Source organism: Balaenoptera musculus, chromosome 1, assembly GCF_009873245.2.
Source record: "Balaenoptera musculus isolate JJ_BM4_2016_0621 chromosome 1, mBalMus1.pri.v3, whole genome shotgun sequence".
Taxonomy (NCBI): Eukaryota; Metazoa; Chordata; class Mammalia; order Artiodactyla; family Balaenopteridae; genus Balaenoptera; species Balaenoptera musculus.
In genome coordinates, this window is record NC_045785.1 from 17,784,225 (window position 1) to 17,808,035 (window position 23,811).

General features: G+C 48.9%; 1 protein-coding gene across 1 annotated transcript; it reads right to left on the bottom strand.

Moving 5' to 3' along the window:
* Positions 1–630: 630 nt before the first annotated feature.
* LACTBL1 (lactamase beta like 1) lies at positions 631–12,699 on the bottom strand. The gene is made up of 6 exons (XM_036843643.1): positions 12,585–12,699; positions 11,277–11,386; positions 9,071–9,228; positions 7,819–8,057; positions 3,374–3,479; positions 631–1,612 (listed from the first exon to the last, which is right to left on the bottom strand). The coding sequence occupies exons 1-6, from the start codon at positions 12,631–12,633 to the stop codon at positions 631–633; spliced, it is 1,644 nt and encodes a 547-aa protein (XP_036699538.1). The 5' UTR covers positions 12,634–12,699.
* Between the last annotated feature and the right edge of the window lie 11,112 nt (positions 12,700–23,811).

Below are 23,811 nucleotides of genomic sequence, written 5' to 3' on the forward strand. Positions count from 1 at the left end.
AAGGGATTGTTCTAATTTCATTCTTTTACATGTAGCTGTCCAGTTTTCCCAGCACCACTCATTGAAGAGGCTGTCTTTTCTCCATTGTATATTCTTGCCTCCTTTATCAAAAATAAGGTGACCATATGTGCATGGGTTTATCTCTGGGCTTTCTATCCTGTTCCATTGATTTATATTTCTGTTTCTGTGCCAGTACCATACTGTCTTAATTACTGTAGCTTTGTAGTATAGTCTGAAGTCAGGGAGCCTGATTCCTCCAGCTCCATTTTTCTTTCTCAAGATTGCTTTGGCTATTTGGGGTCTTTTGTGTTTCCATACATATAAGATTGATTTTTTAAAAGACACAATGCTAGACCATATTCTTAGATTCGACAGACATAAAAGTACTCTGTCAACTCGCTATTAAAGTTTCTAAATGCTCACTAAATTTCTGTAAACTCTTCCTCTCCCATGGATAACAAACAGTTCGCCACCGGCTGTGGTCCACAGACCACACTTTGAGTAGCACGGCCCTACCCCACTTTGCCAACTCCTCAGTTCTTTAATAGACATCCCTGCAGCCTTACCTTGCAGAACTAGGATGGAAAGCTGCCAGGCGAGAGAAGGGGAGGCTCTGAACAGAGCCCGGGGTCACTGGGTCTTGAATACTGGCTTGTGGGACAGCCGCAACACCCGGTACGTGTTGAGGCCCGGCACATCGAAGCCGGGGGAAAGCCCATGGTGGTCCAAGGGGTAGAAGTTGACGAGCTGCCCGTGCTGGGCCTCGAGGGACAGCCAGGAGTCACCCAGAGGCAGCGCGCACGGAAACTCGCGGGCCACATGCAGCTGGAAGACACGGCCGCGCAGGTGGCGCAGCGCCAATGTGCGGAACGCTGGGGGCACCAGCGCCTCCACGCGGGGCCCGAACTGGCGCAAGCGGAGCTCGCCCGCCGGCCCGGCGCGCACTTCGTAGAAAGTCAAATTGGCAAAGGTGAAGTAGCCGGTGAAGGGTCGCGCGCTGGGCGGCGGAGCTGGGCTGAGCGCGGCCTCCCGAAGGGCCCTCTCCATAGCCGGCAGGAGCACGTCGTAGGCCTGAGCCACCAGGTCAGGCCCTGGTGGCCTCGGCCCGGCCAGGAGCAGCACGAGACCCAGGCGCAGCGGCGGCACCAGGGAGAAGGTGGCGGCGTAGCCGTCCAGGTCACCATCTTTGCGCACCACGCGATAGCCCCGCTGCGCGTGGAACTCCCACGGTGTGCCAGTCTCGTTGGCGAAGTAGGCGCCCGGACAGGCCAGCAGCGGCGCCAGTAGTGTCTTAGCCGCGTCAGGCCGCAGAAGCCGCTGGGGCCTGCTGCCCAGGAGCACCATGGCCAGCTTGGCCAGGTCAGCGGTGGTGGAGTACATCTGGCCCGACGGGCGGTACCAGCCCAGGTCGTACAGCGGCGCCGGCCGCCCGCTGCCATAAAAGCCAGCTGCCAAGCGGGCACGCACAGGAGGTGTCAGATCGAAGCCTGTGTCTTCCATCCCCAGCGGTTCCAGCACGTTCTCCAAGATCCAGTGCTGGTAGTCACCCTGGGCGGTGTGGGCTGCCAGGACATGGGCCAGAAGCGAGAAGGCCAGCGTGCTGTAATGGCATCTGGAAGAGGAGGGGTGGAAGCTAGGATGCAGCCTAGGATGGACATCTCCAGGCCCTAAATAAGCCCTTCCCACCTGCTCAGACTGTCTGCAAAGCCATCAGAGTTTCATTGAACTGGGTGGACAGGGAAGGAACCTGCTTCGCTGCATTGGAGATGGTCAGACCCAGCAGAGACTTCAGAGATCACTGAATACAACTCACTATTCTACCTCTGGAAAGAGGAAGGCCCAGAGAGGAGCAGAGAATTGCCCAGGGTCACACAGCAGGTTGGAGAAGACCTAGGCTTGGCAATGCACCTGGGAAAGTGGTAAAACAAATCTTCTTGGTCCTTTACACTTTAGTATAATTTACTTTATCAAATGGAAAACTAGAGTCTCAGACTGGTAGGGTGGGGGTGGGGAATAATGATAGTGATCATTTAGCCCACGGATAACAAATAGGAGGCAGGATTTCACTCCTCCCTTGCCAGACACAAATAATCAATAAGAAGTCTCCTTTCTTTCCCAGAGCAGATGCAGTTTCAGAATCTCTAAAATAGTGACTCAGGGGACTTCCTTGGTGGCTCAATGGTTAAGAATCTGCCTGCCAATGCAGGGGACACGTGTTCCAGCCCTGGTCTGGGGAGATCCCACGTGCCGAGGAGCAACTAAGCCCGTGCACCACAACTACTGAGCCTGCGCTCTAGAGCCCGCGAGCCACAACTACTGAGCCCGTGCACCACAACTACTGAAGCCCGCACACCTAGATCCTGTGCTCCACAACAAGAGAAGCTCACCACAATAAGTCCGTGCACCGCAAGGAAGAGTAGCCCCTGCTCGCCGCAACTAGAGAAAGCCCACACGCAGCAACGAAGACCCAATGCAACCAAAAAATAAATAAAATAAAAAATAAAAATAAAATAAAATAGTGCCTCAGGAAGGCACAAGAATGGGTGAAAATGCACAAATCCTTTTAGATATTCCTGAACTCTAGCCCAACCTCCTTTTTTTTACAGATAAGAAAGGTGAGGTTCACAGAGGCAAATGCTTCCTCCAAGGTCACTCAGGAGGTTAGTGACAAAGCTGGAAGGAGAACTCTAGCCTACAGATGTCTAAGTTTTACCTGGATCCTTTCTTCCTTAAGAGAAGTGGGGCCTGAGGTTCAGCATTTGGAGAAACAGAGTGGCAAATTTGGAAAAAGAGTACTGCCCAAGTCCCGGAAGGGGACATCTGAGGCAGGGGAGTGCCACTGTCCTCTGTCCAGCTCCACAGCCCCACTGCTCCAGAAGCTGGGCTTCTCTGTTCAGTAGCTGGCTACACCAGCTATCCACTCCCTATCTCATCAGCATCCCATTTATTTCCAGGACTTGGCAAAGTCTGTATTTATCTTGTTTATCTGTTCACTGATAAGAATGTTCACTGTTCACTCAGAAGAATGCAAACTCCACGAGGAGGGACCTGGTTGGATTCGTCTGCTGCTATATCTCAGTTTAACATATTCCAAGCACAGAGTAAATGTTCAATAAATGTTGAGTTGATTAATGGGAAGAACATGAGATTCAAACAGGGCTGGATCTGGGCCCAGCTCCCTGCTGCCTTACTCTGCCATCCCTCTATGGTCCTCAGTCCCCCCAGCTGTGGAACAGGGGTTGTCATCAGTGATCTGCGAGGTCTTTCCTGGCTCTGACCACCTAGGATGAGGTGACATAGGTTCTCTCCCAGGAGGGGTATGTCACCTTGTGAGGTTCCTAACATTGGTAGGGCATCAGGGCTCACTCCTCACCTGGTTCCTGGGTCTGCCACCAGCACATCATCCTTGAGCAGGTTCAGGGCCTCCTGGGTGCTGCCCCTCCACAGCAGCGAAGTGGAACGGAGCCTTCGGGGCAGCCCTAGGGAGGAGCAGCGGTCAGACCTGCTGGGTCAGCTGATGGTGGGATGATGGGCCCCTGGCTGTACCCCCTCCCCCACCTTCCATGAGTTGAGAGATAACAACAAAATCACCTTAAAAAAAAAAGCTCTAGCATGGACTCTAATCCTGCCTGTGTTTCATTGGGCAAGCCATTTAACCTCTCTGAGCCAGTGTCCCCTCATCTGTAACATGAGGGAAATAATTCCTATGTCATATGGCTGGTGTGAGGACTTGGTGAAATCAAATGCTTAGCATGGTTACTGGTCATAGTAATTGCTCAAAAAATAATTGTTATCATCAACCATAGATATTTGATTCCATAAAATTCTTGGGGTCACTGCCCAAATAGGTTTTGTGGAACTGGCTCCTCTGGCCACTTGGAATTTTCTGTTTATTGGATGTGACATTGGATGTGACAAGTATTGAAAGGATCACAGGATTAGGATTCTTCCCACCCATTCACTCAACAATAGTGTTCAAGCATCTCTTTCGTACCAAAGACTGTTCTGGGTACTGGAATTCAGTAGTGAACAAAACAAAGTCCCTGCCCATGTGGAATCTGCATTCTAGCAGAGGAGACAGACAAGAAGCAAATAAATATTCATGCTGTGGAGGGAAATAATTCCATGTATGAAAGGAGGGATTGTTATTTTATACAGAGTGGTCAGAGGAAGGCCTCACAGGGTAGGTGACCCTTGAGCAGGTGAGAACTCGAGGAGGTGAGGGAGAGAGCCACACAGCTCTGTGAGGAAAGAATGTCTCAAGCAGAGGAAAGAGCAGGTGCAAAGGCCCTGAGGCAGGAATCTGTTGGCATGTTTGAGGATCAGCAGGAAAGAGCCAGTGTGGTGGCAAGGATTGAGAAAAGGGGAGACTTTGGAGGTGAGAGATATTGGGGTGCAGGCACCAGATCCTGTAGGGTGCTATAGGCTACTGCAAGGACTTGGCCTTTTCTCTGATTGGGATGGGGCCACTGTAGGGCTTTGAGAAGAGGAGTGATGTGATCTGACATATATCAGTTGCTCTGGCTGCTATGTGAAAACAGACTTTGGGGGGCAATGGCAGACACAGGGAAACCTGTAAGGAGACTTGCAAAAATCCATGTCTAAATGCTGGTGGATTGGATGAGTGAGGAGTGGTTGGATTCTGGACATATTTTGATAATGGAGCCAACAGAATTTGCTACTGGAGGGGATGTGGAGGGTGTGGGAGTGAGAGAAATCAGGGATAACTAACTCCAGGCTCTTGGCCTGAGCAGCTGGGGGATGGAGTCCCAAGCCCTGGGTTTAAATTCTGACTCTAACACTTCTTGCTGTGTGGCCCAAACCATATGCTTTACCTCTCTGAGCCTCTACTTGCTCACCTTGAAGTGGGCTGAAGCACCTGCAGTGGTTTCCCTGTGAGGTGTTACAAAACTTAACTAAGAATGGATGAAAAGCTCCAAGAATGGGAGAAAGCTCTAGATTAAGGTGAAGGTCAATCATAAAAGATACTGGGAACGTATAACAGAGTCATTCAGGCAGCTGTATGCTCAACTGGTGGGCTTTGGGACACGTAGGGTGGGCTTTTTTGTTTGTTTTTTGGGGGTTGCATTTTTCTTAATTTATTGATTTATTTTTATTTATTTTTGGCTGCATTGGGTCTTCGTTGCTGCATGCAGGCTTTCTCTAGTTGCAGCGAGCGGGGGCTACTCTTCACTGCAGTTGCGGGCTTCTCATGGCAGTTGCTTCCTCTTGTTGCAGAGCATGGGCTCGCGGTGCACAGGCTCAGTAGTTGTGGCACTTGGGCTCAGTAGTTGTGACTCACAGGCTTAGTTGTTCCGCAGCATGTGGGATCTTCCCGGACCAGGGCTCGAACCTGTGTCCCCTGCATTGGCAAGCGGATTCTTAACCACTGCGCCACCAGGGAAGCCCGTGTAGGGTGTTTTTAAACTGACCACAAACACAGAGCCCTGTGCTGGGTTCCTTGGATACAGATGAAGAAGAATCCACAGTGTACCCCTAGAGGGAGCCCTGGGGTCAGGTTATAAACAGGAGTGTATTTAATAGGAGGCTCATGGAGCAAAAGCCTCAGAGCCCCTCACCTGTATGACCCCTTCCAAGGCCTGTATCCAAGTTTGAATTTATAATATTGTATTTTTAAAGAGGACCCCCAAATTATATCTACATCAGACCTCCATAAACCTAGGTCTACCCTTGGCTGTAATAACCAGAGCTACATTGACAAGTACCTGCTGTGTGCCAGGTACTCTCCTAAGTGCTTGACATTCATTAGCACATTTAATACAGTAAAATAGCATGAACCAGTCCTTTTACAGAGGAGTAAAACAAGGCTCAGAGAGGTTACGTGACTTACCCAAGATCACACAGCTGGAATTAATTTCAGTGCTCATGCCCTTAGCCACTAGGCCGCCCTCCCCCAAGGCTCTGATCCTGTCCTGCCTGGGCGACTTCAGGAGGTTCCATTATCTGGCAGAGCCTCAGGTTCACCATCTGCTAATGGGAGTGCTAACCAGCCATGTCCATAGACTGAGACCTCAGGCCTGAACGCACTTTGTAAAATGATGAAATAGTAGGCACTTATGATGGATTCCTACCATCTAGAGTTGATCGGTTGGTGACTGCAAATATGAACAATAGAAGGCGTTTTGGGGTGGTGCAGCTGGTGCCTGCCTGCTCCTCCTTGGCTGGGTCAGTCACCATGCAGCACAGCCTCCCTCCCACCCATTCCTGCCCAATTCCTGTTCACTGACTTTGTCTTCCAGTATCCCAGCCTGCCCTTGCCCTTCCACCATGTAGATTTCATCTTGGCTTGTTAGCACATCTTTTATTATCATCATTATTATTATATAATTTGTTTTTAATAAGTAATTCATTTACATGATTCAAAAGTCCAAAGACACCAAAGGGTATACAATGAAAAATTTTCCTCCCACTCTTCTCCCCAGCCACCAAGTTCCCCTCCCTGGAGGCAGCCCAGTGATTCAATCCCTTTCCCTTCCAAAAATATGTGATACACATTTTTATATATATACCTGTATATATACACACACTCATAATATATGTGTATATAAATATATATGTTATATAACAGGTACATTACAAATGGATTATACATATACATTCATATACATATATACATTATATGTGTATATATTATTTATTCATATGGTAGCTACAATATATGCTGTCATGAGCTTTTTTACCCACTTAAGATTGTATGTGCATCTCAGTACACAAGGAACGTTATTACCCATTTTTTTAGGGCTACAGTAGTATCTGATTGTATAACTGTGTCATAGTTTATTTAGTTACTCCCCTATTTATATTTAGGTTGTTTCAATCTTTTTTTTTCACTATCACGAACAGTGCTGTAGTGAATAACTGTGTACATACCTCATACCGCACATGTGTGAATACATCTGTAAGAGAATTTCCTAAAAGTGTAATTGCTGAGTCAAAGGATGTATACATTTTTGTGATAGGTATTACCAATTGCCCTCCACACAGGTTGCACCAATTTTTTTTCTTTTTTTTGGCCGTGCGGTGCAGTACACGGGATCCTAGTTCCCCTACCAGGGATCAAACCTGTGCCCCCTGCAGTGGAAGCACAGGGTCTTAGCCACTGGACCGCCAGGGAAGTCCCAAGTTGCACCAATTTAAATTTCCACCACTGATGTATAAGAGGGCCTATTTCACCATAACTTCACCAACTCAGTATACCCACTATTATGGCCTTTACCAATCTGATAAGAGGAAAATGTCTCTCAGGAGATTTAATTTGCATTTATTTTGTTATGAATGAGGTTGAGCATCTTTTAATATTTTTTAATATTCTTAAGAGCCATTTATATTCCTTTTCTGTGAACTGTCTGTTCTGTTCCTATCCTTTACCCATTTTTCTGTTGGGTTCTTGGTCTTTGTAATGGTTTATATATTAAGGGAAATTAACGTACAATTGTAGAATATATATTATATTCAAATTATATATAAAATATATAATTTGTAGAATTGTCAACACATATTCACTTGTTGACTTGTTCTTGATCTAATAAGCAGATCTTGACCTGTCAGCTTGCTTTTGACCTTCCAACAGATCCTCATTTGTCCACTTGAACCTAAATTCCCAGGTTTCACCTCAGCTTTTATCTCACCAGATCTTTCTACCCCTGGCCCACCACCCAGGAAGGATGAGAGGGAGCTATGGCCAGTTCAGGAAGCAGAGCAGAAAGTGGACCCAGCCTGGCTGGATGAGAACCTGCTCCTTGGTTCCCCTATCTGAAATGGTTTGGACTGAGCTACATTAAGTTCAGAGCCACTCACCTGAGAGCTGGCTGGCCATCCTTCGGAGGGTGACGGGTGAAGGCCTTGGGGCTGGGCCCACCTCCTCCAGAACATCCATCAGGCTCTTTTGTTTGGGGGCTGATGCCATGCCCAGTGGGTTGCTAATGGTGAAGGTGCCGGCGTACCGCTCCAGAGGGTCATCTAGAGAGGCCACGATGCCCTCCTCCCACAGGCGGTACAGCATCAGCACGGGAAAGATCTTGGAGATGCTGGAGATCCTGGACAATGTGGGGGGCACAAGGGTGCAGAGGGCATCCTGTTGGCTTCACAACCCACCTCCACCCTGCACCCCCAGCCTCCAACTTTCTAGTATAATTAGGAAAGCACTGAGTCCACCCTTATTCAGCATCTCAGATAGAAATCCACCAGCCTCTGTAGAATGCCTTTGGGATGCTTGAGAACTTACCAGGGGCAGTGGGGCTGGGCCAGATGGACACTCTCGAGCACCTCCCCCATGCCAGGCCCTTCACCAGGCACTTCCCTCTCTGGGACAGACCTGGGTTGGGATCCTATCTCTGCCTCTCACCAGCTGAGTTGCCTTGGGCAAGTGCTAGTCCTTTCTGAGATTCAGTTTCATTGTCTGTTTTATGGGTTGTAGAAAGGATCGAACAAGATTGTGCTTGCAAAGTGCTTGGCAACACACCTGGAAGGTAGTGAGTGCTCAATAAGTGATAGCAAATATAATTGTTGCCCTGTGCCTGCCACATAGCAGGTGCAGTGTGAATGGAAGCCCTGCAATGCTCACAGTATCTCAGGGAGCAAATGTGTTCACTTGGCACTGTGAGCTTTGAGGATCCTACAGGCAGCACCCAGGAGGGGAGACTCTGGGTGTGTAGCAGATTGTCCCAAGTTGCTTCCATCTGGGCCACCGCTGCCAACTGGCAGAGACCCAGGTCGAGGGCCCAGGAACTGGTTACGGTTCTTTAGTGTCACGTGGAAGGGGTGTGGGGTGGGACATAAGGGAGCCTTTTCTAGTTTGGGAGGCATTAGGATAAGGGCTCTCCAGAAGGGATTCCTTCCTGACTTGTTACCGCTGTGGTGTGATGTTAGGCACTCACTGGTCCTCTCTGGACCTCAGTCTCCTCATCTATAAAATTACCAAGACTTAATAAAGGGCCCTGGCAGCTAAGACACCCAGTCATAATTCTCTTGAGTCCCCCTACCTCCTAAGTCCCCCTTGTCCTACCACCCTTCGCCCCCTCCACAAGACCCTGGTGGTGCCCCAGCTGACCGGTACATGGTGTACTCATTGGGGGGCCCAGAAGCCGGGTCTGAACCATTCTTCCTCCCGAAGTTCCCGGTCCAGAGCACAGTGTCGTTGTGGATGACAACTGCAGACATAGCAGCCAGGCCTGGGGCAGACAGTGCCTGGCGCAGAATCCCGTCCACCTTGGAAGAGAAGAGCGGGTGGCTCAGAGTACAGGTGCAGAGACAGGCCCCTCTCCCCACCCACAGGCCCCATGTGGTTCTGTACACCATGCCATTCACATACCACACCCTCTGCCTGGCTCCCCTCCATTCTCTCCCCCTAGTGGCTGGAAGGGAGCCCAGTGAGCCTCCAGACCTCGGGTTCTCAGACCGTGTCCCATGGGGTGGGGACCCCACGTGGGGACCCCACCCAGCTGCAATCAGAGCAGATCCCCTGGAATCTGTTTTGTATGTAAGTTTTCCTCATAAGACCTTTGTTCAAAGAAACATTTCCTTGGAAATACGTAAGAAGAGGGAGGGGTTAAAACCCCTGATCTAATCAAACCTGTGTCTGATGCCCTAAAAAACCTCCAACAGGCTGAGTCTGACCCCCTAGTGTTGGAGAATTCAGTATTTATAGAGGACCCCTAACACTGTCTTTGAACATTTATTGAAAATACCTCATTATTTTCAATTATGTAGTATAATGATGGTGATTAACAGCTAACATTTACTGGACATTTACAACATGCCAGACACAGTATAAAATGATTTTCATACATTGTCTCACTTAATCCTCATAAGTCAGTGCTGATTTCTCCCCATTTTACAGGTGAGAACATTTGAGATATGAAGTGACTTGCCCTGGTGGTTAATGGCTAGTGGAATCAGGATTAGAACCCTATGCTAACTCCAGCACCTCCTTGCCAAGAGATTTTACATTCCCTGAATTGAGCTCAGTCTACCTGTAGTTTCCACCCCTGCACTAACTTTGCCTCTCTGAGCCTCAGTTTCCTCCTCTGTAGCGAGGGATTCAGGAGGTGGTAACACAGAGAAGTTAGCACAGTGCGTGGCATGTACCAGGCGCTCACTAGAAGGCTGCTATGGTTATTATTGTTGCTTTATTTTTTTTTAATTACTCTGACCCCTGGGAGCCAAATAGTACGCTTCTGCTCTCTCTCCTTCACAAAAGCTTTTTGTGTATTTGCAGGCAGTGATTGTGTCTCTCTGCACTGGCCCACGCCTGCTCTTATGTGGACACATCACCCTCCTTCCCTTCAGCTGTTCCTCGGATGAAGTTTCAAACCATCTCCCATCACCACCACCAGGCTGCTGCACATACACTTCTGATCTGTGTGTCTCCTAAGGTGAGTGACCCAAGTGGGGTAGGGTCTGAATGGCAGAATGGCACAGACAAGAGCTGGCTGACAGCCCCCTCTAGTGTTAAGCCATTCTGCAATGGTGAAAGTTGTGTTGTGGGGTCTTTAATCATATTTCAATGGCCTCTGTGATCCTCTCCCATCTCATCTTTCTCCACCCCCACTATGGCCCCACCAGACTGAATTTCCTCTCTGTATATGCCTCATATGGACTCTGCTGCCTCTGGGCCTTTGCACATGCTGTTCCCTCTATCTAAAGCACACCTTTCACACCCCCAGGCTCCCTCATTATACACACACATATCCTCTGGGTATCTACTCCTTATTCACCTCTCAGTTTAGACACCACTTCCTCCAGAAGCCTTCCCTGACCCCAAGTCCAGTTCCTTTGTGTCACCATGTACCCTAAACTTTCCCTATCCTCACTCTTACCCCTGTGTTATAAATGTTTACTATCTTGACTGTTCCCCTCATTCCAAGACTAGTAGCTTCTTGAGAGCAGGACAGTATCTTCTCCTGCCATATCCCTGGTGCGTAGCGCAGAGTAAGTGCTCAAGAATTATATGTTGGGGGGCATGCCTGGTGGTCCAGTGGCTAAGACTCTGCACTCCGAATGCAGGGGGCCTGGGTTCGATCACTGGTCAAGGAACTAGATCCCACATGCTTCAACTAAAGATCCCGCATGCATGCCACAGCGAAGATCCCGTGTGCCACAACCCAGTGCAGCCAAATAAATTAATTAATTTTTTTAAAAAAGAATTATAGGCTGAATGAATGAATGAATGCCACTACTAGCGCAGAGGATATGCCCTCCCCTTCATCAACCGGGCTTAGCCCACACAGCCAGTTCTCTCCTGGGTCATCACTGACCTTTTTCAGGGCCTGCTTCAACACGGGGAGGGGGTGGGCCAGGGGCACAGGCTCAGGGTGCTGGGGACACATCCTCATGGGGGCAGAGGTCACCTCTGGTCCCAGGGAACCTGGAGGGCACATCACATGGTGAGTGAAGGACAGAGATCAGGTTAGTGGTCTAGGGGCCATCGCCCACTGGGTCTTCTCCCAGTTCTGGGTGATCTCAGGAGGCAGTGGAAGGTTTAGAGAAGAGTGGTTCTTGCACTCTTGGGGGGTTCTCACACCCTTACCACCCCACACTGTCCTCAGAGGATGCAGGGAGGTCTGGAGGCCGTCGTGATGGTCTCACAGCCTGAATCCTGCCCTGCCAAGGTCCACGCCTTCCCCCTGAGGTTCCAAGGAAGCCATACACCTGGACAAAAGTAGGATGGGACTCAAACCCTAATGCCCGGATGCACAGCTCTGGGGATGAAATGAGTTGTTCCTGGTGGTTTAAGCCTGAAGCCTAAGTGGGGCCCCGAGTCCACTTCTCCACCCAAATATATAATCAGAACTGGAGAAAGGGGGACAGGAGAGATGTGGCTGAGCCTGCCCCACAGAGCTGGAACTTGTCTAAGTCTGCTGACCACGTAGAGGGAGGAAGCTCGTCATGCGAGAGAGAAGGGCTACCAACAGGCACCTGTGGCCTGATTGGTGTCTCGAAGGCCAAGCAGCAGGTAGTGAGTGTGGGACTGTGCTGTCTCCTCTTGGGCATGCTCTGCCCTTTGCCCCTGGCTGCCCATGGCTGGTATCTTGTGGTGAGGCTGTGCCAGCTGGGAGGGCTGGCCCTAGGGCATGAGCCTGGCGTTACCAGCAGTGGTGGTTCATTTGCTGAGCCTTGACCAGCCCAGGATGGAGAGACCAAGAAATGGCAGCTGCTGTCCATGGACACATGGACATGTTCCTCCCGGGGTCTTAGATATAGCTGGGCAGTGCCTTTAAAGGGAGGTAGGGCCTGGAGATCCCACCTTGGGGGCCGAAGGAAGAGCAAGAGAAACACTGTTTGCACTTTTGGGGAACCCTGAGTTTTACCCCTGGAGACGGTGGCTTAAGGAACCCCCAGTGGTATTAGATCCTCAGTTACTACAGAAGGGCATCGAGGCGCAGAGGGATCACATGACTGGCCCGAAGATGCACAGTTAGTGAGAGCTGGAGTCAGAATGGACGCCAGAGCTTCTGAGTCTGAATCTTATGGTCCTCCCTCCTGCCTCAGATCAGGAGTGGCAGCTCCAAGCCCACGGGGACCTCCGGGGATGGGGGGAAACTCAAGGATGTTCCTGCACTCACCGGTCTTCAGCTTGGGGAGGTAATACTGCCACAGGAAGCAGCCAGTCATGAGCACAGAGAGCACGAAGAAGAAGCTGCAGGAAGCCGGGAAGAGCCACTTCTTTTTCACTTTCAGCAGGCTGAGCTGCCGGCCAGCCTGCAAGGGGAAGGACAAGGCACACCCCCAAGGGGGTCAGCAAGAGGGAGGAGAGAGGGACCCCTGCCCTGGCCCCTCCTATGCCTTAGGTTCACCCAGACATCAGGAGAGCCCACAGCTTGGGGTAAGTTTCACACCTGTAAGACCAAGGGCCTTCCCAGTATTGCCCCTTCAACAGCTCTGCCCCATATGTACCTCTGCACCTCTGTGCCTTTGCATAGCCTGTTCCCTCTGCTGGGCATGCCCTCTCTCTCCTATGTATTTAGTGAAACATCTAAGACCAGCTGAAATGCCACCTCCTCCAATAGTCCTTAGAATATTGTCCCTCACATAGATGCTGTCTATGTTTTTTGTCTCAAAACAACTTTGCAAGGTTATTACCTTTCCTACTTTACAAATGAAGAAACTGGGAGTTGCCGAAGGTTTTATGGGTCTTAGGGTGATGTATCCTGGATTTGAATGTGGGTTTTGCTTTGCAAGGGTATCTTCTGTGACTGAACATTTCAGAGGCCCGAGTTTGAGACCCAGCTCTCCAGCAGCTGGCTGTTTCTCGCTCTTCGACGATTTGTACTACTCTCACCCACTCACTCAGCAAATCCTCACCACGCCCTGAGCACAGGTCGGCCACTGAGCACAGCAGTGAGATTGTGCAGAGTTGGGCTGGCCAGGAGAGCTAGGCCTTGAACACCAGCATGCCAGCTCCCCAAGGGCAGGAATTCTGATACTGGTTCACTGCTGAGCCCCCAGGGCCTGGAACAGTGCCTCTCACCTAGTAGGTGCTCAATATAGAGTTGCTGAAAGGATGAATAAATGAAACAGAGCCCTCAATCCTGGGACAAGGGTCCTGAATCTTGAATTCCTTCCCAGCTCTCTCATTCTGCAGGCCCTCTAGGAGGGACAGAGAAGGATTAGGGGAGACCAGGGAAGAGTCCTTTCACATCACAGTTTAGGTTACAGCAGCAATGAAGATAGTTCAAAAGAGACATAAGACACATTAAGACATAAAGGTGGAGAGTCAAGCAGATTGGATCTGAATCCCAGCTTCGCCACTGCCTTGCTCTGTGACCTTGAGCAAGTCACCTAACCTCTGTGAGCCTCATTTTATCACCTCTGAAATGAAAGTTCCCAAACCAACTTCATGAACAGACTATGAAATGTGGTAAGATAATAACTGTTAAGTGAATAGCGCAGGGCCAGGCATAAAGCTGGCACTCAACATATGACATTTATTATTTTTTAGACAAGTCCTTTCCCTCCTGTAACTTCAGTTTGCAGACCTGGAAATGAGAAAGTTCAACAAATGACTGTGAAGGCTCTTCCAGAACTTTGGTTGAGCAGGCCAGAGACAGAGATCAAATGCTAGCTCTGCAACTAGCTGTGTGACCCTGGGCAAGTCACTTAACTTCTCTGAGCCTCATCTGTAACATCAGGGCACTAAGGGCGCCTACCTCACAGGGTGCCATGATATGCCTCTTAAAAGGGTTTTAGCACCATGTCTGGGACACTAACTGGAGGTGGTACTGTGTTTCCAGGATTCTAAGTTGGCTGTGAGGGAATACACGGTTCTTCCTGGGGGCCAGGTCGCCACACACGCTCTCTCTTTAGATTCCTTGCCACCTCCCCACGCGGCCTCTTCCTCCTCCCCCTCTTGGACTTTAGGCCTTGGTCTCATCATCTTATGCTCCCTGTTTCCTGCCCTCGCCCACCTCCCAAGCCACACTTGCTCAGCCCCCGCACCTGTCTGAGGGAAAGGGCCCATTTCTCTGAGCTCCACCCTTTCTTGAGCTTTCCAGGCAGGTCCCTTTTCACTGCAACGGTTTTTATACTCACTTGGCAGAGAAACATGGGGGGGCGTGGTGATGAGACCAGCCACAGCTGGGAGACACCAACCACACATTGGGAGCCTTATGCAGGCCCGCTGCAAGAACACACCATTGGTGGAGGCTTGGGAAAGCAGGTGTGTGGCGAGGCATGGGGCGAAGCGAGTCTCCTGGGAAACCTTGTCCTGTGTTCTCAGGACCCACACATTCCCTCCACAACATGTACCGAGCAACCAGGATAAACCAGAGGCCGTGGAGGACAGAGAGTGAGGAAGGGGCCCCTCCCTTGGAGAACTCACACTCCGTGAGGTGGATCAGCTAACAGTTGTAGAACTGTTCTAAGTTCTAAGGACTTTAATGTACATTATGCACATTAAATCATTTAACTCTCATAGTATCCCATGAGATAGTATTATTATTACCACTAGTTTACAAGTGAGGAAGCTGAGTGTCACATATGCTAAGCCATTTACCCAAAATCACACAGTATTATGTGGCAGAACTGGACCTTGAACCCATACAGGGTGGCTCCAGAATCTGGCATCCTTAACCACTAGGCTATCTCTACTGACCCTGGTGAATGAGATAACATATGCTCACACAAAAATGTGTACTTAGGGCTTCCCTGGTGGCGCAGTGGTTGAGAATCTGCCTGCCAATGCAGGGGACACGGGTTCAAGCCCTGGTCTGGGAAGATCCCACATGCCGCGGAGCAACTGGGCCCGTGAGCCACAACTACTGAGCCTGCGCGTCTGGAGCCTGTGCTCTGCAACAAGAGAGGCCGCCACAGTGAAAGGCCCACGCACCGCGATGAAGAGTGGCCCCCGCTCGCCACAACTAGAGAAAGCCCTCGCACAGAAACGAAGACCCAACACAGCCAAAATAAATAAATAAATAAATTTATTTTTTAAAAAAAAATGTGTACTTAAATGTCCATAGCAACATTATCATAATAGCAAAAAAGTGGAAACAACCCAAATGTCTATCAAATGATGAATAGGTAATCAAAATGTGGTCTATCCAATGGAATATTATTTGGCCATAAGAAGGAATGAAGTAGTACAACATGGACGAACCTTGAAAACATGGTAAATCCAGCCACAAAAGGCCACATGTTATATAGCTCCGTTTATATTAAATGTCCAGAATAGGCAAATCCATAGAGACAGAAAGTAGATTAGTGGTTGCCAGTGGCTGGAGGTACAGGGGAATGGGGAGTGACTGCTAACGGGTAGTTTTCTTTTGGGGGGGTAATGAAAATATTCTAAAATTGATTGTGGTGCTGGTTATACAACATTGTGAATATGCTAGAAACCACAGAATTCTACACAAAATTGTTGAATGTTAATGGTATGTGAATTATATCACAATAATGATTTTTTATAATAGTACCTACTTGTATTCAGTTGTAAGGATTAAATGAGTTAATATTTATAAATCACTTAGAACAGTGCTGGACACATGGTAAACACTATATAATGCATTAGCTATAATTGAATGCCTACTATATGCTAGGCACTGAGCCAGATATTAGAGATATACTGATAAACAGGGAAAAAAATGTTTCCTACCCTATTGGGGATTACAGTTTTCGGAGGAGGTGGGTATTAACCAAATCTTGCATTCACTCTTCTTTCCCCATCTCCCTTTCCAAGGGCTCCTCCTTCACCTCTGTCCTACAAACATAGTGTACCTGGCTTCCCTCCTCCTCTTTCCTCACTACACACACAATCCCTAGGTGACAAATTACCAAATCAGAAGTGGAAGAGGGCCACCACTACAGATCCTACAGGAAAGTATTGTGAACAATGTTATGCCAATCCATTTGACAATTTAAATGACATGGACAAATTTCTTGAAAGAAGTAATTTCCCCAGGTGATCTCATGCACAAGGATACCAGCCACGTGCTAATGATTACTGATTCTACAGCTTCTGCCCAGCCCTCTCCCCTGAACTTGAGACTACCATTTTCAACTGCCTACCAAATATTTCCACCTGGAAGTCCCCACGCCTCTGAAACCCAACATCCAGGGCAAAACTTGCTTATCTTCCCTCCTCCTCCTTCTCTAATATTTTCAACATCACTTTATGGCGCCTGCTTCCACCAAGTCACACAAGCTAGAAACTTCAGGGTCTTCCCTGGTCTCTCCTTGCCCCTCAATCCCCACCCCCAGCCATTCACCAAGCCCTGCTGGCCTGTTAAGGTTATGAAATATTTCAAGCATAGTGAAGAATATATGGAGAATATAATGAACACTTGAGCACCCACCATCCAACTTTGTTAAATCTTAACATTTTACCATATTTTCCTCATATTTAAAAAATACTAGGGACTTCACTGGTGGTCCAATGATTAAGAGTCCGTGCTCCCAATGCAGGGGGCCTGGGTTCGATCCCTGGTCAGGGAACTAGATCCCACATGCCGCAACCAAAGATCCTGCATGCTGCAACCAAAAATATATATATATATCCTGCGTGCCACAACTAAAGACCTGGTGCAGCCAAATAAATATTTTTTTAAAAAAATAATAAAAAATAAAAAATACTATGTTAGTTACTTATTTAGTCTGTTGTCTATTCATCCCATCCCATTAGAAAACAGGGACTTTTTTGTTTCGTTCACTGTAGTATTCCCAGTGACTAGAACAGTCCCTGGAACATAGCAGTCCCTAATAAATATTTGTTAAATTAATGAATGCATGAAAATAAAACATTCTAGGTAGAGTTGAAGCCCTCTGTCCCCTTTGCAGATTTCAATCTTCTCCCCCTCTCCCCACATGTGACACCCATTCTGATCTTGGTGTTTATCATTATCATGCGTGTTTTTATTCCTTCACTATGTGTTTATGGATCCATAAGCAGCACATAGTATTGTTTTTCACATTTTAAAACTTATATAAATGATATCCTACTGTATTATCCTCCTTCAAGTTACTTTTTTTCCAATTTGATACATGTAGTTCTGGATTATCCACTTTAACTTCTATTGAGTATGCTGCTGTATGACTATACTTCATAGTGTAATAGTTAGAGCATGGACTCTGGGGCCAGGCTGCCTTAAAGACGTGAGTATTTTATACATTTGAGTTGGGAGTGAAATATCTGGGTGGTAAGATATGGCCATCTTCAGCTTAACCAGATACTATCCAGTTGCTCTCCAAAGTTGTTCCAATTTATACTTTCACCACCTGTGATTCTCATTGCTACTTTTTTTTTTTTAATAGTGATTTCTTTAATTTATTTATTACTTATTTATTATTTATTTTTGGCTGTGTTGGGTCTTCGTTTCTGTGCGAGGGCTTTCTCTAGTTGCGGCAAGCGGGGGCCACTCTTCATCGCGATGCGCGGGCCTCTCACTATCGCGGCCTCTCTTGTTGCGGAGCACAGGCTCCAGACGCGCAGGCTCAGTAGTTGTGGCTCACGGGCCTAGTTGCTCCGCGGCATGTGGGATCTTCCCAGACCAGGGCTCGAACCCGTGTCCCCTGCATTGGCAGGCAGCTCCTCAACCACTGCGCCCCCAGGGAAGCCCCTCATTGCTACTTTTAATTTGCATTTTCTTGATCACTGATAAGGTGGTGAGTGTCTCCAGCACCAAGATCTTGGCTTTGATGCCTGCAACACTTGGCACTCCACCTGGCTCTGGCAGGTTCTCAGGAAGTATGTTTTGAACTTTATGTTGTCCTGCAAGTTGAAAGACTTGGGTTCAAATCTCAGCCCTACCTCCTGAGTCAGTTATAACTCTGGACAAGTCCCTTCCCCTCTCTGAGCCTCCACTTCTTTAACTGTTGGAGAGGGCTGGGTTATTTACAAAGAGTTTACTTTTACATCTGGAAACCTCATTTGACTTCACAAGTATCTTCCAGCTCTAGAATTTAGGGTTCACATTAAAGCCATTCTTTATTCATAATTTCTAAAGATTGGAAAAGTCCCTCAGCTGGTGAATGAATAGACAAACTATGGTACAGCCACGCAATGGAATACTACTCAGCAGTGTAAAGGAACAAACTATTGATATATGCAATCATGTGGATGAATCTTAAATACATTATGCTAAGTGAAAGAAGCCAGACTCAAAAGGCTACAGACTATAGGGACTTCCCTGGTGTTCCAGTGGCTAAGACTCTGTACTCCCAATGCAGGGGGCTCAGGTCAGGGAACTAGATCCCACTTGCCACAACTAGGAGTTCTCATACCGAAACTGAAGATCCCACATGCCACAACTAAAGATCCCACATGCCTCAACTAAAGATGCCACATGCAGCAACAAAGATCTGGCATGCTGCTATGAAGATCTGGCCCGCAGCAACGAAGATCCCATGTGCCGGAATTAAGACCCAGTGCAGCCAAATAGATAAACAAATTTTAAAAACATTTTTTTAAAAAGGCTACAGACTATATAATTCCATTTTCATAACACTCTGGACAAGGCAAAACTGCAAGGACAGAAAACAAATCAATGGCCACCTGGGAGTAGGGATGGTGTAGACTACAACAGGGCAGAAGGGAATTTGGAAAGGTGATGAAACCGTTCTCTATCCTGATTGTGACGGTGGTTACAGGGCCATGTGTATTTGTCAAAACACATGGAGCTGTACACCTCAAAGAGTGAATTGTAATGCATATAAACTGTACTTCAGGTTTTTTTAAATGAAGCCATTAAAGATCCCGAGAGCATTAGGTTGTCTCCAGCTGGGTGTCAGAGGAGTGACACCAGACACAAGTCTGTGCCTCAGCCACAGGAGTGAATGGGGAGGCTCTCTGGCATTGCCGTGGGTTTGTGTGGGAGGGGAGTCAGAAGGTGCCTCTCTTTGAGCATGAGCAAAGGGCCACTGGGGCAAGCCCTGTGAGGGTGCCCTGGTCGAGGGCAGCCTGATCTCACTTAACAAGTACCTATGGCATGGCATCATCCTCTCATTTCCAGGAGCAGAATGAAATTCACAGATATTCGATGACTCGATGAGGTCATGGGCAGTGGATGATGGAGCTGGGATTCTAGCCCTGTCTATGCATCCCCCCCACCCCAACATGTGACTGGGTTCTCTGTATCCCCAATGTGCAGCCCTCCTCTGGGGCCCAGCCTCATCTCATGTCTGTCTCCAGTCTCAGACTTTATTCCAATAGACACAAAGGTGGGGTCAGTATTTAATGTCTAAGGTGCCCACCAGCTGCTCACATTGACACTTGCAGATGTCACTTGGCATCTCTCCCCTCTCTCTTCACAGCTGGAAAACGCTGGCGGAGGGGTTGCTCAGGGAGATCCAGGCTCTCCCAAACCCCACCCATAACACGGTTCACCCATCTCCTTCCCCTGGTGGTCTGCAGCCCAGAAACCTTCACCTTTTTTCTCCCGACTGGCCACTCTGGGACAGCACTCCTTGTCCAGTCATTCATTCAGAATACAATCTCCAGGAGCTGGCTGTGTGCTGGGCACAGTGCTACGCCCTTTGGCTAACATCTGTCCCTCATGGAGCCGGCAGGATGGTGAAGAGGTCAAACACAAGGGCTCTGGGGCCTGGGACTTGATTCTGGCTCTGCCCTTACTAGCTGTGGACCAATGATTTCCCCTCTTTGAGTCTCAGTTTCCTTGTCTGTATAATGGGAATGGCCATCATTCCTACACCTCACAGAATTTAGATGAGGGTAAAAGAGAAAATGCATGCAAAGTCCTTTGAAACTAACTACTCACAGACTGGTAGCTAGTGTGGTCGTAATAATTTCTCTGGGAGAGAGATGTAAACAGATCATGTCAGAGGGCTCTGGGGGCTCTGAGGTACCCATGAGCTCAGCCTCGGGGTGGGAGGGGGAGGAAAGCTTCATTGAACAGGTAGTTGGGGATGAGTTGGGGGCACCCCAGTCAGGGCCCTTGAGACAGGAAAAAGAAGAGGATCTGTTTCTGGTTTGTTCTGAGAATTTGATGTGTTAATACACAGCAAACACTTGAAATGGTTCCTGGCCTGCGGTACAAACTCTAGAAACGTTAGTGATGACAAAGAAGGTGATATAAGGGTGAGTTATGATTTAGGTCAATGTTTGAAGCAAGCCTTTGTGGGGCTATGCCTCACCTGAGTCTTCATTCTCTCCATGGCGTGGAAGATTCCAGCCCCTTGAGGAGTCAGCTCTACAGCCCAGGAGACCCTGTGAACAGGAAACTGAGTCAGTGGAGTGAAGGCAAAGAGAGGTCCTGGAGGCTGGAAAAGGGAGGAGGGGGCTGGAGAAATGCAAGAAGATAAGGATGAGGGATTTGCACCCAGAAGTCCTCGCTGTTTCCCAGACACTAATGCATCTTCCCATGTTGTTTCCCCATCAGACTATGAGGTTTTCTAGGGTAAGGAACATGTCTCCATTTCATGAAGCTCCACCTCAAAGGCAAGGGAAACAAACTCAAAAGAAGTGTCCAGGTCTGCCCAGTCTGTCCTGATTTCAGCACTGAAAGTCCCAAACCCCTCAGTCCAGGGGAAACTGGGACAATTGGTCACCCTCCCTGCCATTGCCTCTGCTTCCAGCTCCTCCTCCTTCAAGCCTCAGAAACAGCCCTGTCAGACCCGTGGGTGCTTGGTCCCAACTCACCCTCTTCTGGAAGGCTCAGGAAGGATGGGGCAATTCAGACCCAGCCATGGCTGGCCAGTGCCTCCAGGAGCCCCCGTGTTCCAGGGGACAGGAATGACATCCCGGGCTCTGAGGCGCAGGCTTCACCCAGGCTCCCCAGGGGCTGGCAGATGTGGCGCCTGATTTCCCAGCGCTAATCCCTCCGTGTGTCTTACGCCATGGGGATTAGTTCCTGGGGTCCCCGAGCAGCCGGGAGGGGGGCACATCTGTCAGGGGGACTGTGCGGTGCCACGTGACCCAAAATGCTCCAGGCTAGAGGGCAAAGGTATGCTCTCTCCAGAAGGAGTGTCTGCCAAGCCCAGTGTGCGGAGGAGAGATGATGGGAACTGCCAGGAAACAACCTCGGCCCGACCCACAGGCCTCCCAGACCTGCCACCCCCCACACCAGCTCCTCAGCTACCTCTGAGGAACCCTGGGCTCCAAAGAACACAGTTTGAAGACCACTGAGGTCAGCCTAGTTGTTACATATTCGGATAACTCGGTCCAAATCCCAGTTCTGTAACTACCTGTGTAGCCTTGGGTAAGTCAGGCCCTCTTTGATTTTTCACCTATAAAATGGGGATGATATCTATGTTATTGTGAGGATTAAACTGCAATGTGTATGCAAAGCAGGTAGCCCAGGACCTGGCACCTGGTAAGGGTTCTGTTAAGGTTAGCTTCTTTTTATTTTATTTATTTATTTATTTATTGACTGCGTTGGGTCTTCGTTGCTGCGTGAGCTTTCTCTAGTTGCAGCGAGCGGGGGCTACTCTTCGTTGTGGTGCACGGGCTTCTCATTGCGGTAGCTTCTCTTGTTGCGGAACATGGGCTCTAGGTGCGCGGGCTTCAGTAGCTGCAGCATGCAGGCTCAGTAGTTGTGGCTCGCAGGCTCTAGAGCACAGGCTGAGTAGCTGTGGCGCACGGGCTTGGTGGCTCCGCGGCACGTGGGATCTTCCCAGACCAGGGCTCGAACCCGTGTCCCCTGCCTTGGCAGGAAGATTCTTAACCACTGCGCCACCAGGGAAGTCCCAAGGTTAGCTTCTTTTTATAACTTGGTTTTTATGCCACAACTTTAGAAAGTCACTATCCACTGATTTTAGTTGGCACAAAAGAGAAAATATATTTGCCTTCTTGGCACCAGATATGGCTGCACATTGGAATTACCTGGCGAGCTTGTAAAAACCCTAGTCTGGATCCCACCGCCCCAGAGGTCCCCATGGGTGCAGCCCGGGGCATCACGATTTTTTGAAAACTCCTCAGTATGTGGTTAAGGTTGAGAGTCATTGCCCCCAGTCCACTGTGTTTCCATCTCATTCTAAATGCATGTAGGAATAGCCTGGGGATCGAGTTAAACTGCAGGTTCTGAGTCAGTGGGTCGGGGTGGGACCTGAGAGTCCATTTCAAACAAACTCCATTCTGGTCTGTGGACCACACTTTGAGGAGCAAGCCTCCTCTGCAATTCAGGGATTGCACCAGCTTCTAGTTCATTATCTCAATAGAACATCACAACTGCCTCCCAGCCACCCCGTGGCTTGAATTATTCTATTTTGCTGATGCTCAGGGTCAAGTATGTGAATGGTGGAGGCAAGCCTTCTGGATCTTTTTTTTTTTTTTTTAATTTTATTTTTGGCTGCATTGGGTCTTCGTTGCTGCACGCGGGCTTTTTTTTTTTTTCTCTAGTTGCGGTGAGCGGGGGCTACTCTTCATTGCGGTGCACGGGCTTCTCATTGTGGTGGCTTCTCTTGCTGCGGAGCACAGGCTCTAGGCACACAGGCTTCAGAAGTTGTGGCACACAGGCTCAGTAGTTGTGGCTCACGGGCTCTAGAGCACAGGCTCAGTAGTTGTGGCACACGAGCTTAGTTGCTCCGTGGCATGTGGGATCTTCCCCAACCAGGGCTTGAACCCATGTCCCCTGCATTGGCAGGTGGATTCTTAACCACTGAGCCACCAGGGAAGCCCAGCCTTCTGGATCTTATTCTGTATCCCCCAAGGCCAAAAATCTGGGTTGACCCGGAAAAGGGGCGTGATAAATTAGAGAGAGAAGAGATCTGAGTAATCTTGTCCAAGCTCCACATTGTATGGCTGGTGAAACAGACTGTGAGAGGGGAGATGAATTGCCAAGGTCACATAGAAAATTTAGTGACAGCAATGGAGCTGGGACCCAGGTTTTCTTTCCCATTGAAGCTGGCTGCTTTGTTCATCTTTAGTGAGGCTCTGAGCAGGCTGGGCAGCCTGCCTCTGGGTCACAGATTGAATGCAGACAGTGTGCCCCATATAGATGCTTAGTGCCTTCTGTGTTACCCCCTGTGGTCTTCACAACAATCCCATGAGGCAGGTTTTATTCTGTCCCCATTTGACAGTGAGGAAACTGAAGCTCTGAGAAGTGAAGTCCCCCTGAAGTGGCAGGAGTGGGATTCCAACCCAGGAGTCCTCTCTGCTTCCCAGACACTAATGCATCTCCCATGTTGTTTCCCCATCAGACTATAAGGTTTTCTAGGGTAAAGACCACGTCTTATTCTGGTTTGTGCTGCCAAACCAGGGATAAATATCTGAATCAGTTAATCCACTCCAGCGTTCTGCATCTCTGCTGACAAAGACCCTCACCCCCAGGACACCAGCTCCTCTCTGGGAGTTCCTCCCTTGCCCCTTTCCCCAACCCTAATTTCTCTCCACCCAGACCAGCC

What these genes read in the sequence shown, in the direction of transcription:
- LACTBL1 (XM_036843643.1), bottom strand. Translation starts at nt 12,633, where the DNA reads ATGACTGGCTGCTTCCTGTGGCAGTATTACCTCCCCAAGCTGAAGACC. An exon ending in TGAAGCAGGCCCTGAAAAAG is followed by an intron (nt 9,229 to 11,276) that starts GTCAGTGATGAC and finishes TTCTCTTCCAAG; the next exon opens with GTGGACGGGATTCTGCGCCA. An exon ending in GTGGCAGACCCAGGAACCAG is followed by an intron (nt 1,613 to 3,373) that starts GTGAGGAGTGAG and finishes CTCCTCTTCCAG; the next exon opens with ATGCCATTACAGCACGCTGG.